Genomic DNA, 17,289 nt, shown 5'->3' with positions numbered 1-17,289 from the left:
CAAAGTTTTCATGCATTCTCACTGTAAACCTATGTCACTTATGACTTGTTCTTGATTTTATCAGGCCCTGCTTAATCTAAATGCACTTAATTTCTCATTCTATAATTCTATGTCTGATGCGTGTCTCATTTGCAGCAGTACTTATTTTTTTGGTCTTCAAAATATAGTTGCACTTTTGTTGCGTAATAAACTACTTCCTCTGTTGGTAAAGTAATATCATTTTGATTTATCACTATTAATGTCTCATCTCAAACACTCCCATAAGTATATCTTTACAATTCTTATTTCTAAGTTGAGGAAATCAGTTATGGGTTATAAGGGAAATTTTTATTTTAACACGGTAAGGTAAACAGTCTTTGCATATGTTGTAAAAGGTACTATATATGGCTCTTACAAAGCTTTGGTCTGTCGTGGGCATCGCTTCAGGTAAACTGTCAAGTTGATCTTTAAATGTCATGAAAATATGGATGGACTGCATCTGGAGATAAGAGTGGGATAGTTCTATCAGACTTGAATGCTTAAACTGTGGAAGGAAACTTGGTAAGCACAGCTTTGACATTTGTTGTCATGATCTGAGAGGTGGACATTATGTTTCCAGTTGATTTGTTAATAAGCAAATTATTTTTTAATGATCAAGTTGCTATCACCTTGTTGCATTCAAAAGTGGAAGTGCATAAGCATGTTTTAATTATTCAGTGTACCGTATCTAAGAGAGGCCCTGTTGTCAAGTAAAATGAAACTGAGGTGATAGGTCTTGTACTTGGCTTATTATTTTTTGCTCTTTATCAGGAACCTCTTTTACACATTCAATCATTATGTTGTGGAACGACGTGGATGTCAACTATCTTGGTTAATGGAATGTTGTGAAAATTTTACACCATACTTGGGCCAAGGCGGTCTATAGACCCAACAAAACTAAATAATTGATACAAACTTTCATGATGAAAAAAAAAAATTATATATTGGAGATTTAGAGGAAGTCTAAAAATTGTTTTAACCCGATAACAATTTTAAGAATCATTAAAGTTAATATTATCTTGCATAATTCTTATCAAAGCACAATACTGGAGTACTTTATTTCAACTCTTTCTACATCAGTTTCCTAGAAACCCACTTCATAGTTTTATGTAAGTCCATGTTGTAATTGGTAACTTTAAAATCCCTAATTTAAGACAAATTAAAATGAAACAAATTAGAGACTTGACCAATTCAATTGAAAAAGATAGGGTGTAAATAATTTGTAAGTTAAAATTAAAAAAATTTAACGAGGGTAATTATTGGGAATATAAAACAACAATGTCTTTTTCACTTAGATTCAAATTAAATGGCTAATTGGTTAGCGTTAACCACTATAGCAACTAGGATATTGAAAATTTGAAACAGATAACAAAAGATAATAATAATAATAATAATAATGTAGGGAAGAGGTCAAAATACTTGGTACAAAATTTGAAAATGGAATATTAATTTGACAAAAATAACTTGCTTTTATTTGAAATAAAAAAACTTGCAGGTCCAATAACTATCCTTTACTGGTTCAACGACAAGCATTACAAATTTACAATTTGTTCCGCAAACTTGTAACTTTGTACTTCCGTCCAATAATACAAAATTTGTTTTAATACGCTATTAAAAAAACTAAGGTTAAAGTTTGCATATAAAATATAAATAGTGAAATAATTAAATATGTCAATTATTTTGAAATGGAAAAAGTACATAATAAGGTGATTGTGATTGTTTTTACATAATATTGTATCAGCCAAAGTGTTCAACAAATCATCACGCCCAAGTGTAAGATGTTGTAATATAAGAAGTATTTTCAAGGCTGTATTGAAAGAAAAATAATAAGATCGAAAAGATGATCTTATGACAATGAAAGAGTACGGTGTGTCGTGATGCAAATCACTGACTTGAAAACGAAATTCCGGCGCAACCGTGGTGCTCATTGTATTCGCCGGCACGTTCCCTAAGGTTAACACACCACTTCCACACAAAGGCACTTTTGGGTGGAAGGTTAGAGCCAAGTAATTTATGCCTAAAGAGAGACGTGTTTAAGCTATTCTATTTGATGATTATTATCAAGTGTATAAAATCAGAAAAATAAGTCTTCAATTTATAAAGAAGGATGGAAGAACATATCAATCAATCAATCAAAGCCTTAATCCCAAAAGTGGGGTCGGCTAACATGAACCAAATTTGATTATTCCGTGTAGTCATCAAATGGAAGAACATAGAAGATCATAAAAGAATCTCAAGTATCAATAAGGGGTGAATAAATCAGAATAAAGATGAATATTTAATCACCATAATCATCTTCTTAAATGAGGGGGTTATAAGGAATCAAAAGAGAACAAGAAAGGAATCCAAGAAGAAGGCAAAAAGACGCTAAAGAACTCGGTATCCCACTTGCCCAACCAGGCACCCGACCGGGCGAGATCGCCCAGCCAAACATTGCTTCTCGTGCCCGATCGGGCAAGCTTGCCCCGTCTGCCCGGGCACAAGAGAATTCTCCGTTTTCTTGAAAATTAGTTGCCGCCTTCTTCCGCCCTGCCAGGGCGGACTTGCCCTGGCAGCCAGGGCAAGCAAGATATTAAAAAATACTCATTGAACTTGTCCTTTTTCCTTCCTTTTTCCTTCCTTTAGCACAACATAAGATTGAAATTGTTCTGCTTCAACATTGTCTGATTTATTTCAGGTTAAACAATGCAATCGACAAAGATGCAAAGAGAATGGATCAAATACATTTATACTCGTATATGGGACAGTACAATGTTCAAATGTATCCTTTCACTATACAAAATGTAACAACACAGTTCAAGAGTTGCATCAAATTTGATGTTTAGGAAAACTCGAATATTCTTAATACAAGATACTTCCATGCCAAAAATTTGTTCCTACAACATAATTCTACATAGCTCGCAGAAAATTTCGTATAATTGATCAGAGAGGGAGATAAGAACACTATATACATTAGTAGCACAAAGGCGTATATGAATCTATGCAGACAACAATCCGTCTATGGATATAGTCGCTCTTTATTCTGTGTACTGTCCCATAAATAAGTAATCGCATCAGTTACAAAAATGCCTGGCACCTAAGTATTTTTCACCTAAGGTGATTTTTGCATCACCACCCTCACCCGATGACGCATGAACAGCTGCTGTAGAATCTGCTTACTGCAACTGCCATCAAGTTTTCTTTCCTGTTTACCATCAAGGAGCTCGCTTTCTCTGTTGCTCTTTTTAATTGAGGCTCAAGACACGTAAAAGCAGGATTCCCAGCAAATAAAACACGGAGGGAACAGCTCTAATCCAAGAGACTAAGCAGATCTGCATCATCATCCAATGTGCAGGCAGATGGTCCAAAGAGACTTCGTTCCTTCCGCCATCTCCATTATCACACACGGGAAGATATGAATCCAACACTTTCCTTAGTTAATGAACCAACAAATACTGAGAATTTTTTTTATTGGTCCACCATCATCTTTGTGTTTGGTCAGGTGAAGGCTATATACTAAATAAATCAAACATGGACTTCTTGTTGTCAGACTAATTGAAGAAATAAGGAGACTCCAGAACCTCTCGTAAGTCAAAATCTCCACGTTCAGGGAGAGGAGGAAATTGTAATGTTGGAAAAGATTCTTGAAAGCTCTCCAACAACTGCACACATGTATCCCTCAAGTTATATACAGATACATCGATGAAAGCCAATAAACTAAATGTTGGCTGCAATGAGCCAAAGTTCAGGTCCAAGGGGTCCATTTGAAGGAACCATGGATTTCTAGAGTTATCAAGACAATAAAATAATATAGAAAACCCTCCAAATGAAAGTTTTTTGCCTTTTCCCACTCAAACAGACCCAAATATATAAGGAAAACGAAACACGACTTTTATGGGAGACCAAAACTTCATGGAGCAAAAGGGTACTCATCATATATAAAAACTTACATTCTCGAGTATAGGTTGTTCATAGAGCTCAACAAACTTCTCCCTTAATATCTGGTTCATTTTGTCAACATCACATGCATGTGTCCAATATGAATCATGAACTCCTACAAAAACAAGCGGACCAAATTCCTTGTTAGAGTGAGATATGCATGAATCCCCTTTAGCCAGAATAAGGAAAAGTGGAGCATACAAAACTGACCTGCAAAATTCATACCAGCCTTTTTGCAGGCAATGGCAGTCATCATCATGTGGGAACCATCAAGGGAGTGAACAAAATTTGGAGGAAATGCTGTTCTTTGGCGCTTAGCCATAACCTAGCATAAATACATAATATAATATCAGCCTTATATGAAAAATAAGCACACAACTGACTGCCTGTGAGATGGGGGAAATGGGGGGAGGGGGGATACTGGAATGAGAAAACCTGTGCACTATAACTTTACTTCTACAGAGTAAGGGTTACCTTATCAGTATCACAGCGAAGGGTTAAAACCTGAAGAGAAGTTTTTACCTGCAATCATACCAACTGTGTGTTAGGAGTAAAAGACAAACCTTCAGAAACAACTAGTAGTCAAAAGGGCAGGAGCTTAGAATGTTACAAGTCGTCTTCCATGATTACGATAAGGTTGAACAACAGGGAGTCCAAGGGGTGTTGACCATCGCACAGGCTGGTTTTCAGATGCTATGATCTGTTTTACAGGCAAACATAGATAGACTGACAAAATGAGTTTACAAACAATAAATGTCTAAAACACACTTCATTCAAAGGAAAAAAAAAAAAAAACACTAAACTAGATATTTAACAATATTATTAAAATAAAAATAAATAAATAACAAGTAATAACTAAAAAAATAAAAATGGCTCTTTGTTAAATTCAATATTTTCTTTCAATAACAGTAATCTAACTTACAGCTCAAAATCACAATTGCTTGCCTACAAAAATTTGTAGCAGGCAGGTAGGTCAGAAATTACAAACCTTTGCACAGTCACCAAGCCAGCCCATAATGCTACGTGCTGCTTCAAACATTTCTTCTAGTGCAGTCATGGTGGTCTGCTCATGCAAAAAACAAAAATACAAACGAATAATGTAAAAAAGGCAATTCAGGTGAAAAAATAATTTACAGCTAAATACCAGTTTGATCACTGGAAGAACACCACATAGGGGTGTTCAAAATTTGGTCCAGACCAAATTAATCGGTCCGGTCTTTGGGTTGAGAAATTTATTTTCCCGGTTTTCGGTCCAGTCCGGTCCATAACCCTATTACAACCGGTCTTGGACCGGACCGGTTTTTGCTTAAACTTATACATAAATTTTTTAATAATGATTAAGATTATCCTTAATAAGCTAGAAAAAATTTGGTCGTATGAGATTTTTTGTACTAAACATACAAAAAAAAGACGTTAAAATATTGTTTTTCCTTTATTTTTTTTCTAAATTTTCCAAAAACTGTTTAAAATTTAGAAATTTTGTATAAAAATTCCAAAATCGGTCCAACCCGGTCCGGTCTTCGGTTCTTGAAATTCTATTTTTCGGTCCGGCCCAGGTTGGTCCAGTCTTACCAATGAATAGCCCTAATACCACACCAGCATGTATAATCTCAAGATAGGTGAACAGTTATCAACTTTACACATTGTACATGCAGACTATAGATGATAAACCACAGTAGAATAATTTTTGCCAGAAGGGAAAGACCAATATTTCATCAATGTTTTTTACATCCTCTCTACTATTCACTCGCTTAAGTCCTGAATTCCTGATATAGTCCATTTCCTTTTTATTTTGTTTCTATGGCCCAATCACGTTGCATTCCCCTTTTGTCTTTTTCACCAAGTCTTAACAGAACATATTTCATTAACCTTGGTTTGATAGTGGGTGTTTATAGTAATTGTAGTACAATACTTAGGCTTCCACAACTCATGAAGCATATCCTATCTTGCCAGATTTAAAGGTTGAACAACGAGTGTCTGAATTAGACCAAATATACATGTATAGATAACAAGCTGCCCTCCCATGAATCCTTGATGAAACTTAAAACAAAAGCAACACAAAACAAGCGTGCCGTAATTGCATTTACTGACCTTAGCAGCATAGCACGATGCAGCAAACAAATCATTATCATCTACAATGGCATCACGTTCTTTCAATCTCCTTTTGATTTGATCACGAGCACCAATATAAGTGACACCATACACCGATGTCATCACAGTCTGCTTGACCAGCTTCCTATCCACCTAGGTTTTGGCATCAAATTAGCCAAGTGTTATTCCAGGTTATCAGCTATTCAGATAAAAAGAAAGACCAAACTTAAAATATAGAAACTATATACAGCATAAACATATTGTCCAAAACTATCATATTCAAACCTAAGATTTACATATTTGATGACACAAACAAAGATTCTCAAACGGTCAAACCAACTGAATTCTTTGAGCAATAATCCCCTTGTTAGAGTCGTTCAAAGTAGGATGAGATACCTGGTTTAACAGAAGCTTTGCATGGAATGCATTAGGTTCAATTGAAGGATCTTTCTCAGCATCACCACGCATTATTTCAAAAACTCTGCATGAAAGCAATTGGGTGGCATTATTGGAAAAATTGGGCCATAAATACAGAGTTCCTCACAGCTATGAAGAGTACATATCATTAATCTTGTAGCAAGATGAGATCAGATGCATCACTTGTTTCCCTTAAACATCTATAATTAGGAATAGAACCCAAAATGCAGCTAGTTTCTCTACACAAATAGCACAAGCCATCAACCTAATTTTGTACAAATGCCTACAGAAAGCATGTGATCAACTATTAAAAATGATTTGCCAGCCCAACAGACGGGAAAAAACCTGAATCTAGGAGCTAGATAGAGGTCACAACACACAACTACGACTCAGTGATGTCATGTGCAGAAACACATTCATTTAATTAGCTTTTTTCATTATTAAAAGTTCACATAACTTAAAAGTCCAATTAATTTTTAGGAGTTATTGGCTTACCGAGCAGCAATCCCAGAGTAAACATCAGCTGGTTTACCCCCAGCGACAAGATTCACAGCCTCCGCTCCAAGCTGAACAAATAATGATCATCACATTCATCAGTAAAAAGAAAAATTGCATCAGCGCTCCAGGCATAGCTACTTTGCTATTCCTAGATATCATATTACTTAGAGATGATTGCCTGCCTCACTAAGTCAGCTAGCCATTAATTGGCAGCCGGCTGACTGGAGTCAGGGCACATATAGCATAGACGATCTACGTCTTAATGCCCATAAGTTTGCTTTTCTTTTGACTTTTTTCCTACGTATTTTTTTTTTTTTCCTTTCTTTTTCCAACTATCTTTAGAATAAAAACGCAATAATTTATTTCATACTTATATTACTATAAATTACAAGATTTCGTAATTGAATTCCACCATGATATTTTTGACAGCAGATAAACATTCTTCATTTTCTCTATGATTTAATCTGCTACTACTTGAGGATTCTCAAGCCTAATTATAAAATGATTGAAGCTTTGTTATCTGTACCTTTAAGAGAGAAAAAAAAAAAAAAATTCGTATACAAAAGCTTAGTCAAAATTAACGCAAAACATGTACACATCATAGCTAAGAAAGCAAATCTGGTTTTCACCTGACATGCTAAGAAAGCAAAAACAATATCTGAATTTCGTCTCATAACTAGCATTAATTCATCTAGGTTCTTTGGAAAATGCATCCATCTTGCCATAAAACAGAACCAAAAAAAGAAGGTAGACAATGTAACAAGAGGCACATTACCTTGTCTCTTCCAAGGGCAGCATAATGTTGTAAACCATTACATGAACCATCCTTGCGAAGATGAAAACCACCACAATAAAGAAAAAAAGGAAGTCAAGTCTCATTCGGTATAACCTTAAAAGACATTTATATTAAGGAAGAGATGGATTTTCAGCAAAAAAGGCTCCTTAAAGGCTTAAAGAGAAATGTTGATTCCATATGAAATGAAGTACCTGATGGATAGGAATATGAGATAGATAGTCTTCTGGAGATGAGCTTCTTAATGCATCAGTAAGATTAATGCATGCTGCCAGGCACTGGAAAGGATCTTCTGCAGTTAACCACCAGCGTGTACCTTCCAAAGGCCTATCTGCAGAATCGAAAACATCATCCAGACGATTCTCCGTAAATGCTACCCGACCCTCATATGACAATTTGTCAACACCACCAGCGTATAAATTTGCCACATGTACTTTGAGCCAGTTAAGTCCTGACTTTCCAAGAGGACGTCCCTCTGCAAACTCTAGGATTCCCCGACATAAGTCAGAACCAAGATGATTCAAATGAGGGTGCATGGGGTATGCACGGCCTCGGAAATCCAGGTTGTGTGGATAATAAAATCCCTCCTCATCCTTCATCTTTCTGGCCACCTACTCTTATCACAAAAAAAGAGAGGCATGAATAAGTAACTATCATTACTAAAAATTGAGCAAGTGACAAAAGTTTATGCAAAGACAATGTCTCACAGCTAGCTTGAGTTCTGTATCACAACGTTGAGAGTGCCTTTCTGCATTATCTTTCTTGACATGTTTAACTTTCCACTTCCATTTCTTAATTTCTTCCGCATCATCTGTATCTGGTTCCTCTGGTAAGGGAATCTGCAACATGACTAACATTAGCAACAAGAAGAACAAACCATTACCAAAAGCAAACTTCTTGACGGACAAACATACATCTTCGCGGTCAACTAAGTCGGCAAGGCAACCTCCACTGGCCCATATCCTGTCTATGACACTAAGCACCTTTTTATTGACCCTCCATTTGGTGTTACCAAGTGTATCAAGAGCCTGAATCACCGTAACAGAAACTAAATTATTTTTCAACATGAGAACATAAAACAGTTGGACAAAAACTAGGAAGAACATTCCTTAAATAGCATCAAACAATAAACCAAACCTCAAAAACGGTACATAAATTGTTGTCCCTTGCAACCCTTTTAAGAGCATCTCTTTGTTGTTTAACTCCATGAGTTCGCATGATATAAGACGGAAGATATAGGTATGCTCCTTTGTCGTACCTAACAAAGCAAACAAGGTTCAAAATCTATAATCTATAATCTATAATATATATTATAAACATGCCACATGGCCCCTTTCTCATGTCCTAGAAATACGCCACACCATTCACAATAAAATTATTACATGCTAATAAACACGCTTTGTTTAGTGTTTGAGCTCATGACCAGCCATGAAGGTCTTAACATATTAACCACCTTTAACTTATGCTTTCAAATTTAACTCAAATTAAATATATCTAGCATTGATTGGGGTTTTAAGTAATATATAATATGATATATAAAGTAAGTACTTAAGGCAACGCTCAGGCCACAGACCAGTGTAGACTAAGATGTATGTTCCGAGAAGACATGTCAAAGATGCAAATTACATAATCTGATATTAATCAAACATTCTCTGTATCCTTTCCTCTTCACTCAAAAACAGCACATGAAAGCAAAACATGTTTGGATAGGGACATCAATTATATTTTATTGATTATTGATGTCCCTATCCATTATCAGAACAAAACTCCCGATTCTCGCACATGAAAAAATACAGTACAAGGTCAATTAGCTGTTGCCATTATCAGAAAAGTAATGCCAGGAAAGGTCATTTCATGAGATTAAAAGAAGAAAAATGAAAAATCAGAAGGGCTTGCATCGGAAAAGGTACAACACAAAATTAAAAATGCATACCCAGTCCAGTTCAACGGAGGAATCAACATTGGCATATAAGGAATCACCATGTGCCTTGCCTGATTAAACATTCAACCAAAAAATCAATACCATTATTCTTGATTAAATCAATGCAAACAAGGGAAGAATGGCAAGGCAACACTTGGGAGCCAGAATGTACTCACAGTTTTTTCCAAACCCCTGCGGACCAAAGGATCACATTCTATAACTCCATACCTCCTACGGAGTCCTTTTCTGCTCGATAAGAAAACCAAAAGCAGTAGCTTAATGATTCATCTTTTCTTTTTCTTTTTTTTTTTTTTTGGAGGGGTTTGGGTGCTGGGGAAGGTACCATGTAGAAACTCTTTTAAACTAAAACTTACTGTGATTCTTTACAAACAGTTTTTTGAGTGTGGATGAACGCAGGGCGAATGTCAGGTGGACCATCTGCTAATTGATCCGCTGGAGGTTGTATATATGCTGTTTCTGCTAGAAGTTGAATTAATTTGCAGCCCACCTAAAACAATAATGCACATACATGCACCATAATTATTAGAAACGTAGTCATGAATGTCAAATGTTCAACCACAGCCAAGAATGGTAGCAGGAATTACAAACCTTAACTTGGTTGTCCTGGCTCCATGGCTTCGAATCATCTTGTCCTCTCACTATTTCTCGAACCTGCGAAATTTTTTGCTTCTTCATCAAAGTTGTGACCTTCTTTGCAAGCCTCTGTTGCGCTTTTGCTGAATCATCCTCATCATTGTTGTTAGCTGCAGGTTTTTTCTTTGATTTTTCCAAGAATTTTCGAATTTTAGCCTGACACAAACATCATATTGAGTTAGCTAGTTTACCAACAATGTGTAACAAAATAGCAATTTAGGCTTGGTTCTCTTCACCTTCTTCATAATAATTACTTATCTTGTTACAGTTACACCAAGACAGACCAGACCAAAAGAGCAAAACAAAAAACTAATCACCTATTATTTACTATTGCTAACATTATTATGATTAGGCTTAGATATATTTCTGTTTTCTTTATTATCGATCATTATATAGTAATTATTAGCTACAAAGTCACTATTTATCTATCTATCTATATCTATATCTATAATTAGTTTTAAAAACACAAATCATTCATATGCTACATGTCATCACAAATCACTTATATGCCACATGTCACCTTCCTTAATCTTTCCATTTTTGTATTCCTTTTTTAATATAAAAATTAAAATAAATATATTATACAATGTTAAAGCCTTTATGCATTCCGTAACTTGTAAATTTAAGTAAGAAAATGAAGAGTTTCAATTCCACCGTAATTAGATTAAGTTGAACTTATTAGACTAATTAGTACAATTACATAGACATATGAAGTACAATAAAAATAGTCTTTTCATCTCTTAAACTTCAAATATAACTTAAACTAATATGTCATTTCATATTCCACAACATTCATGTATATATGTTAAACATGGGTACGTGTCCAAGCGTCCGACTCGGCTATTTTGTGAAAAAATTCCATGATTTTGAACTAAAAGTGAAGTGTCCGGGTGTCATACCAATGTCCGAGTGTTGAGGGTCCTACACCGGTACGTGAGGTGAAATGAAGTGTCAGAGTAACATAGTGTATATATACCTAATTTTTTTCTTTTAAGTTATACACCAAAAGTTCCAAATATTGAAAAACATACCTACATATAAAAACCTAAATAATAACTCGTGTATCGAATGGACTAAAAGACTAGTTAGTCATTGATACTTCCTCCGCTTCTTTTTAGTTGACACATTTCCTTAGTCACGTTTGTCAATGAACATATTCAACCATTAATATCTTTAATTACCAATAGGCAAAAATTATTAAAAGTTGATATTTTGAAAACATATTCGTGACGAATCTAACAAGATCCTACATGACTATTTTTAATAACGTATAAATCACAAAATACGATCAAAGGGAAATGTGTGAATCGAGCTAAAGACAAACGTGTAAAAAAAAAATGGAGGAAGTATTATTGTTACGAACTTCATAATATTTAATCTTGTCCACTATTGTTGCCCTATTTAAATAATTTAATTTTTGCTTGGACAAAGTTGATGAGAGAAAAAAATTAGAGGGGCCTAATGAAGTGAATGTGATAATAAAGCAGTGGTCCCTCATAGCCATTAAATTATGTGACAAACTCAAAGGAATAAACTAAAAAGGGACTAAGGCAAACATAAAGAATGGAGGGAGTACTTCAAGATAAAGCAAGGATTAATCAAATTATAGTCAATTATGTTTTATGTTTGTGAATTCACCGGTTTTTAAGAAGCTTACTCATGACTTGTATAACAATTTGTATACATAAGGTACTTTCTTCCATTAAATGATGTGCTAATGTATATGAATTATAACTATGTAGACTTGTTTTTAACAAATTAACCCTAAAATAGCATATCCAAGTTATAAGAAAGCCTATAAAAGTCACAATTGCAAAATTTGCACCCCGCAAATTTTTAATCGTTCTACTATGTAATTAAATTGTGTATAAAGTCCAAGTATAAATGCCCAAGTTTCCTTTGGGGTCCAATTCTAAAATGATCCCTATGCCTCATTGGCTAGGAGGTTAAAACAAATACCAATTGCTTAAAAAATATCCTATACTAATGACACGATAACTTCAATGATCCAATTTCTCAACCAATGTGACCATCAATAATCTCAAACAAAGGAGAACAAAACATTTATTTCAACACTCCTTCCGTTTTTTTAAAGTATTATATTTGCTTCAATAGGCCGATCTTTTTTTTTTTTTTTTTTTTGTGTGTGTGTGTGTGTGTATTGCATCTCTCTCCTCTCATGGTCACATTTGTGGCAAACCAATATATATTAATATTACATCTCTCTCCTCTCATGGTCCTCATCCTACTTTATATTTTTGTTATTTTTCTCCGGTCACGTCACTTAGTTTGTAATAAGATATTAATCCCATTATATCTTCTTACAATTTTTTAATACCCCAACTAACCCACTAAATAACAACCACAATCAAAGCATTAATCCCAAAAATGGGGTCGGTTACATGAACCAAGAATTCAACCCCTGTACTCGCTAACCATAATTCTATCCTTATGTCCAATGTCATATGCTCTTGCAAATCCAACTTTTTCATGTCCATCTTAATTCCTTCTATTTAGGTCATCTTTGATCTTCCTCAATATCTTCTAAGATCCCCTTGATCCCAACCCTCTACTTCCCTTTTCAATCTCAAATTTTTTAGTCTCTACCACCCCTGTACTCGCTAACCATAATTCTATCCTTATGTCCAATGTCATATGCTCTTGCAAATCCAACTTTTTCATGTCCATCTTAATTCCTTCTATTTAGGTCATCTTTGATCTTCCTCAATATCTTCTAAGATCCCCTTGATCCCAACCCTCTACTTCCCTTTTCAATCTCAAATTTTTTAGTCTCTACCTAACATGCTCAAAACCAACGGAATTGGTTCTACCTTATTTTAATCCCAATGTGTCTAATACAACTTTCCTTTTAACATCTTCATTCCTAATTCTATTCTATAAGATCTAAACACACAAATCTCTGCTCCTCCCAACTACCCCACATCTGATTAAAACAAAGTCATAAATATTATGTGACGGTAAATTGAATCATTAAAAAAATTAGGAAGTGTTACTTTTGATATCACACGTGTTAATCTCACCAAAGCAAAATTGACTTGTTTATTGAAAGGTTTTGTTATCATATACTTCCATCTTTTTTACTGGACAGGTGGACACATTTTGACTTTTGGCACTATACACAAGCTCTACTATGCCTAGCTTTTGTGATTTATAACTCTGATGAAACATATTCATGTAGGGTCTTGTTGGAATCGTCTTAATATATATTTCATGATATCAACTTTCCACGGCTTTGGGGTGGTCAACAAGGCCCAAAAAATTAGGGGCCTAAAAAAATAAAGAAAGTTTTCCCCGTGTGAAAATTACGAGCTTTCCTCATTAAATCAAATTAAGCTCTCTGAATTCTCTCTCTAAATTTCCATATTTTGATTTTCCAATAATTAAGGAGGATGTAGTAATTTCAAATCAAAATTGTGCTAATCTTGTACTTCATATGTAATTTTACATTAAATAATTCGTATGTTTTTAAAAAACATTTACTCCGTATTTACTCAAAAAAACAAAAAATCTCCGTATGTTTTAAAATTTTTATAGGGGCCACATTTTTGTACTCGGCCCAGGGCCTCCAAATTCTCGGAGATGGCCCTACAACTTTCTATGATTTTTGCTTATTGATAGTTAAATATATTAATCATTAAACCTTTGTGTTAGCGTGATAAAGGGAATGTATCATAAAAAAGAATGGAGGAAGCATCATATCTTATTAATAATATAATGATTAGAAATTTAGAAGTGTTACGATAGAAATGATCCGAATAAAAGAGCTACATAGCCCAATACTGCAGCAATTACATGTATCATCAATCAATGTGATTTTTAGTGAAGAGGCCTGATGTAGCAAACCCTTTGATAAAATTAGCCCTTGGTGCAGTTATTATAATATAATACCTCCATTACTAAAAGATGTTACACTCTAATCATTGTTATTTATTTTAATTACATTAGGAATCTTAATATTTTTTATATCTTATTAGTTTAGAATATTATCCATCTAGGGTTTATGTTAGTCTAATACCCTATATAAAAGTGTCATTGTATTATTATTAGGAGTAGAGATGGATCATGTATCACCAAATTGTAAAACCAGGTACTTGTTCCTGTGTCACATATATATCTAGGACATGACCGAAAACCAATCTAGTGTAACAAAGAAAGCACCATCGCACCAATCACTCTAGGCCATCATCACAATTCAAGACAGCCAATAGACAGCAGCAGGCTTACTAAGTTTCTATAGTACAACTAAAGAAGTTTTCCCCGTCACTTACATTTCAAATGGTTAACCACATTTAACATCCAAACAATTGAAAAGTACTGCACTAATCTACACAGTTTAACTACTAAAGTTTTCCTTTATGTTACTTTTCCATAGATATCCACATTAATTAATTCCCAAACACAGTATGAAATAAAATGTACACTAAGAGTTGTAAGCTGAGCATTACCTCCTGTTCAACAGCTTCGCCGATTTGGGTAGCCGCCTGGATCACAGTGGTACCCCCATTACCGGAGCCAGTCATCAACAAACCCATCAACTTATGCATTGTGATAACAGCCATCATATCCGCCGGCAATTCATCGAAACACTCACCATAAAGCGGCCGGTTCCTCCCTACCTTACACGCCTCCTGATGAGCCTTAATTGCATCCTTCAAAGGCTCAAACCAACCCAAGAACAAAGACTTCATGTAAGGCAAATTAGGGGCAAGCTTCTGCTCACACATATCAGCCAACAACTCCTGATACTCTCTCGCTGCCTCATTCCACGCTTCAGTCTCCACTTTTATCTGTCTCTTCCTAAGTACATTGTACCTCCCTGCAGTCATCCCAGCAACCATATTGCTCGGCTCCTTTCGCCGTATCGATTGCGGCTTTAGTCTCTCTAATTTGTTGATTTCATCCACCAATTCACGGATTTCATCATCTTCTTCAGACGATGCTGTCACTATCTCCTCAGCCGCCGCAGCAGTTGCATAAGAACAACTCATTGATTGGGCATAAAACCCAGAAATACCAAAAGGGTTTGCATAAAACATGAAATTAGAACCACCCATTTCACTATTTCGACATAATAACTCACCATTTCGCCCAAAACCCAACATTGGAAACCTGGGATTAACACTATTTTGCCCTAAAAATTGCCTGATTTTTGCTGAATCTTGTGATGATTCCTTCCATCTAGAGACATTTGAAGAGGGTTTAAGCTCTCCTGAGTTTTTAATCTTCCTCAAAATCTCAAATTTTGAGGCTTTTTTCCACATCTTTTGACTGTTTTCTAAGATCCAGCAGAAATTTGAAGATAGAAGTTAATACACAGAAAAAATTAGAGGAAAAATAGGCGTTGAAATTGAAATGGGAGAAACAGAGGAAAGAGAAGAAGAAAGGAGAAGGCCGGCGCTAAGACGGATATCCGCCAAAACCCTGCTTAAACCTAAGATTGTTGCACGATTTTGGTTGGAATACAATCTACATACGAAGTGTTTTTTGTTTCTCTACGACAAAGTATTCGACCCGATTTTCTCGAGAAGTTGAGAACTGTAAGGCTCGTAACCACATGTATTCGGATCTACACTGAAGGCCTATGAACTAGAATTGTGCTCAGCGTCGGGTATGAGTCAGGCCCAGATAAAATTACTAAATTAGCGAGACCCGTCGTGATTCCGTTGCAAGCCCGAAACTCAAGGGGGTAACAATGTGTCAAAAAGTAATCCGATCCGATTAGTCTTGACTTGATGTAAAAGTGACCTGATCCAAAATTCAACCTGCATGGGCATAATGATTTCACATGATTCAAACCTTAACTAGATCCGACCTAAAGATCTAATAGAATCAGACTCACTTACTCGAATTGACAATTTGACACCTCTAGTCATATGCTTTTGCATCAACATTGTTTTCGGGATTTTTTGTAAATAACCATCCCAATATATACCTTGTATTGAATTAATCATCCGTTTTTTTCAAAATTAAAAAATACCACCCATTAATGTCAAAACCATAGATTTCACCACCGTTCTTCAATTCCGGCCCATATTCCGACTTAGGGTGCACGTGTCACCGTATAATTGCTCAAAAAAAAAAAAAAAAATTAAAAAACAATCCCCTTAACCCCAGCCCCTGGCAGCTCCCCCATCTCCTGCCACCCCACCCAAATCAACCACCTACCACACCACCCTCACCCCAACCAACCACCACTCCCGCCGGCGAACCTCACCAAGTCCTAACCCTTGCTCCCGAAACCCCACCTAGCCCCCACCCCTGACCCCTACCCACATCGCCGCTTTACCATCAAACCCCACCCACTTTGTCGCTTCCTCAAAATACCCCTACCCACATCGCCGTTTCCTCACGAAACCCCCACGTTGCCACTTCCTCTGCTCATTCCAAGGTTGCACTCTTCAATTTGTTTTTTAATTTTATTTTCTATTTTTTAGGGTTTTGATTTGTTGGTTTGATAAGATTGTTGAGTGAGTTTGTAATTGATTGAAGAAGAGAGAGGAAGAGGAGGAGATTTAGAGAGTTGCTGATTATTCTAGAGATATGGGTTGACAGTGGTGAGTTGGTGGCTATGGATAGAACTATAGAAGAGATGGGTGATGGTGGTTGTGAAGGTGGTGGTGAGATTGAGGAGTGGAGGAGATTGTAGGAACAGGTACGGGGAAGGGAGTGGGTGCCATAAATGGAAACAGGGAAAGGGAGGGGTGCTGGAGGTGGCAGAGCTGCCGCCTTCCAGAGGTGGTAGTGGTGGGTTTGGTTTTTTTTTTTTTTATAATTTTGTGGGCCAGGGATGGAGGAGAAAGATTTATGTTGATGACTACACGGAATAATCAAATTTGGTTCATGTTAGCCGACCCCACTTTTGGGATTAAGGCTTTGATTGATTGATTGATTGATTGATTATAATTTTGTGGGCCCCTAAATCGAAAAATTGGCCGAACTAGTCAAAAAATTGCCGGAA

At 35.8% G+C, this 17,289-nt stretch overlaps 1 protein-coding gene across 1 annotated transcript; it reads right to left on the bottom strand.

The window, feature by feature from the left end:
• Positions 1 to 2,821: 2,821 nt before the first annotated feature.
• Positions 2,822 to 15,768, bottom strand: LOC145562258 (DNA-directed RNA polymerase 1B, mitochondrial-like). Its single transcript, XM_081622475.1, has 19 exons — positions 14,777 to 15,768; positions 10,266 to 10,466; positions 10,031 to 10,164; positions 9,833 to 9,902; positions 9,669 to 9,727; positions 8,873 to 8,993; positions 8,650 to 8,763; positions 8,443 to 8,574; positions 7,930 to 8,346; positions 7,718 to 7,768; positions 6,940 to 7,010; positions 6,424 to 6,508; positions 6,028 to 6,180; positions 4,925 to 4,999; positions 4,547 to 4,636; positions 4,411 to 4,458; positions 4,147 to 4,261; positions 3,948 to 4,051; positions 2,822 to 3,659 (listed from the first exon to the last, which is right to left on the bottom strand). The coding sequence occupies exons 1-19, from the start codon at positions 15,590 to 15,592 to the stop codon at positions 3,549 to 3,551; spliced, it is 2,967 nt and encodes a 988-aa protein (XP_081478601.1). The 5' UTR covers positions 15,593 to 15,768; the 3' UTR covers positions 2,822 to 3,548.
• Between the last annotated feature and the right edge of the window lie 1,521 nt (positions 15,769 to 17,289).

Source organism: Chenopodium album, chromosome 10 (genome assembly GCF_948465745.1).
Source record: "Chenopodium album chromosome 10, dcCheAlbu1.1, whole genome shotgun sequence".
Taxonomy (NCBI): domain Eukaryota; kingdom Viridiplantae; phylum Streptophyta; class Magnoliopsida; order Caryophyllales; family Amaranthaceae; genus Chenopodium; species Chenopodium album.
Note: the sequence above shows the minus strand (reverse complement) of the source record. Positions and strands in the feature narration are given on the sequence as shown.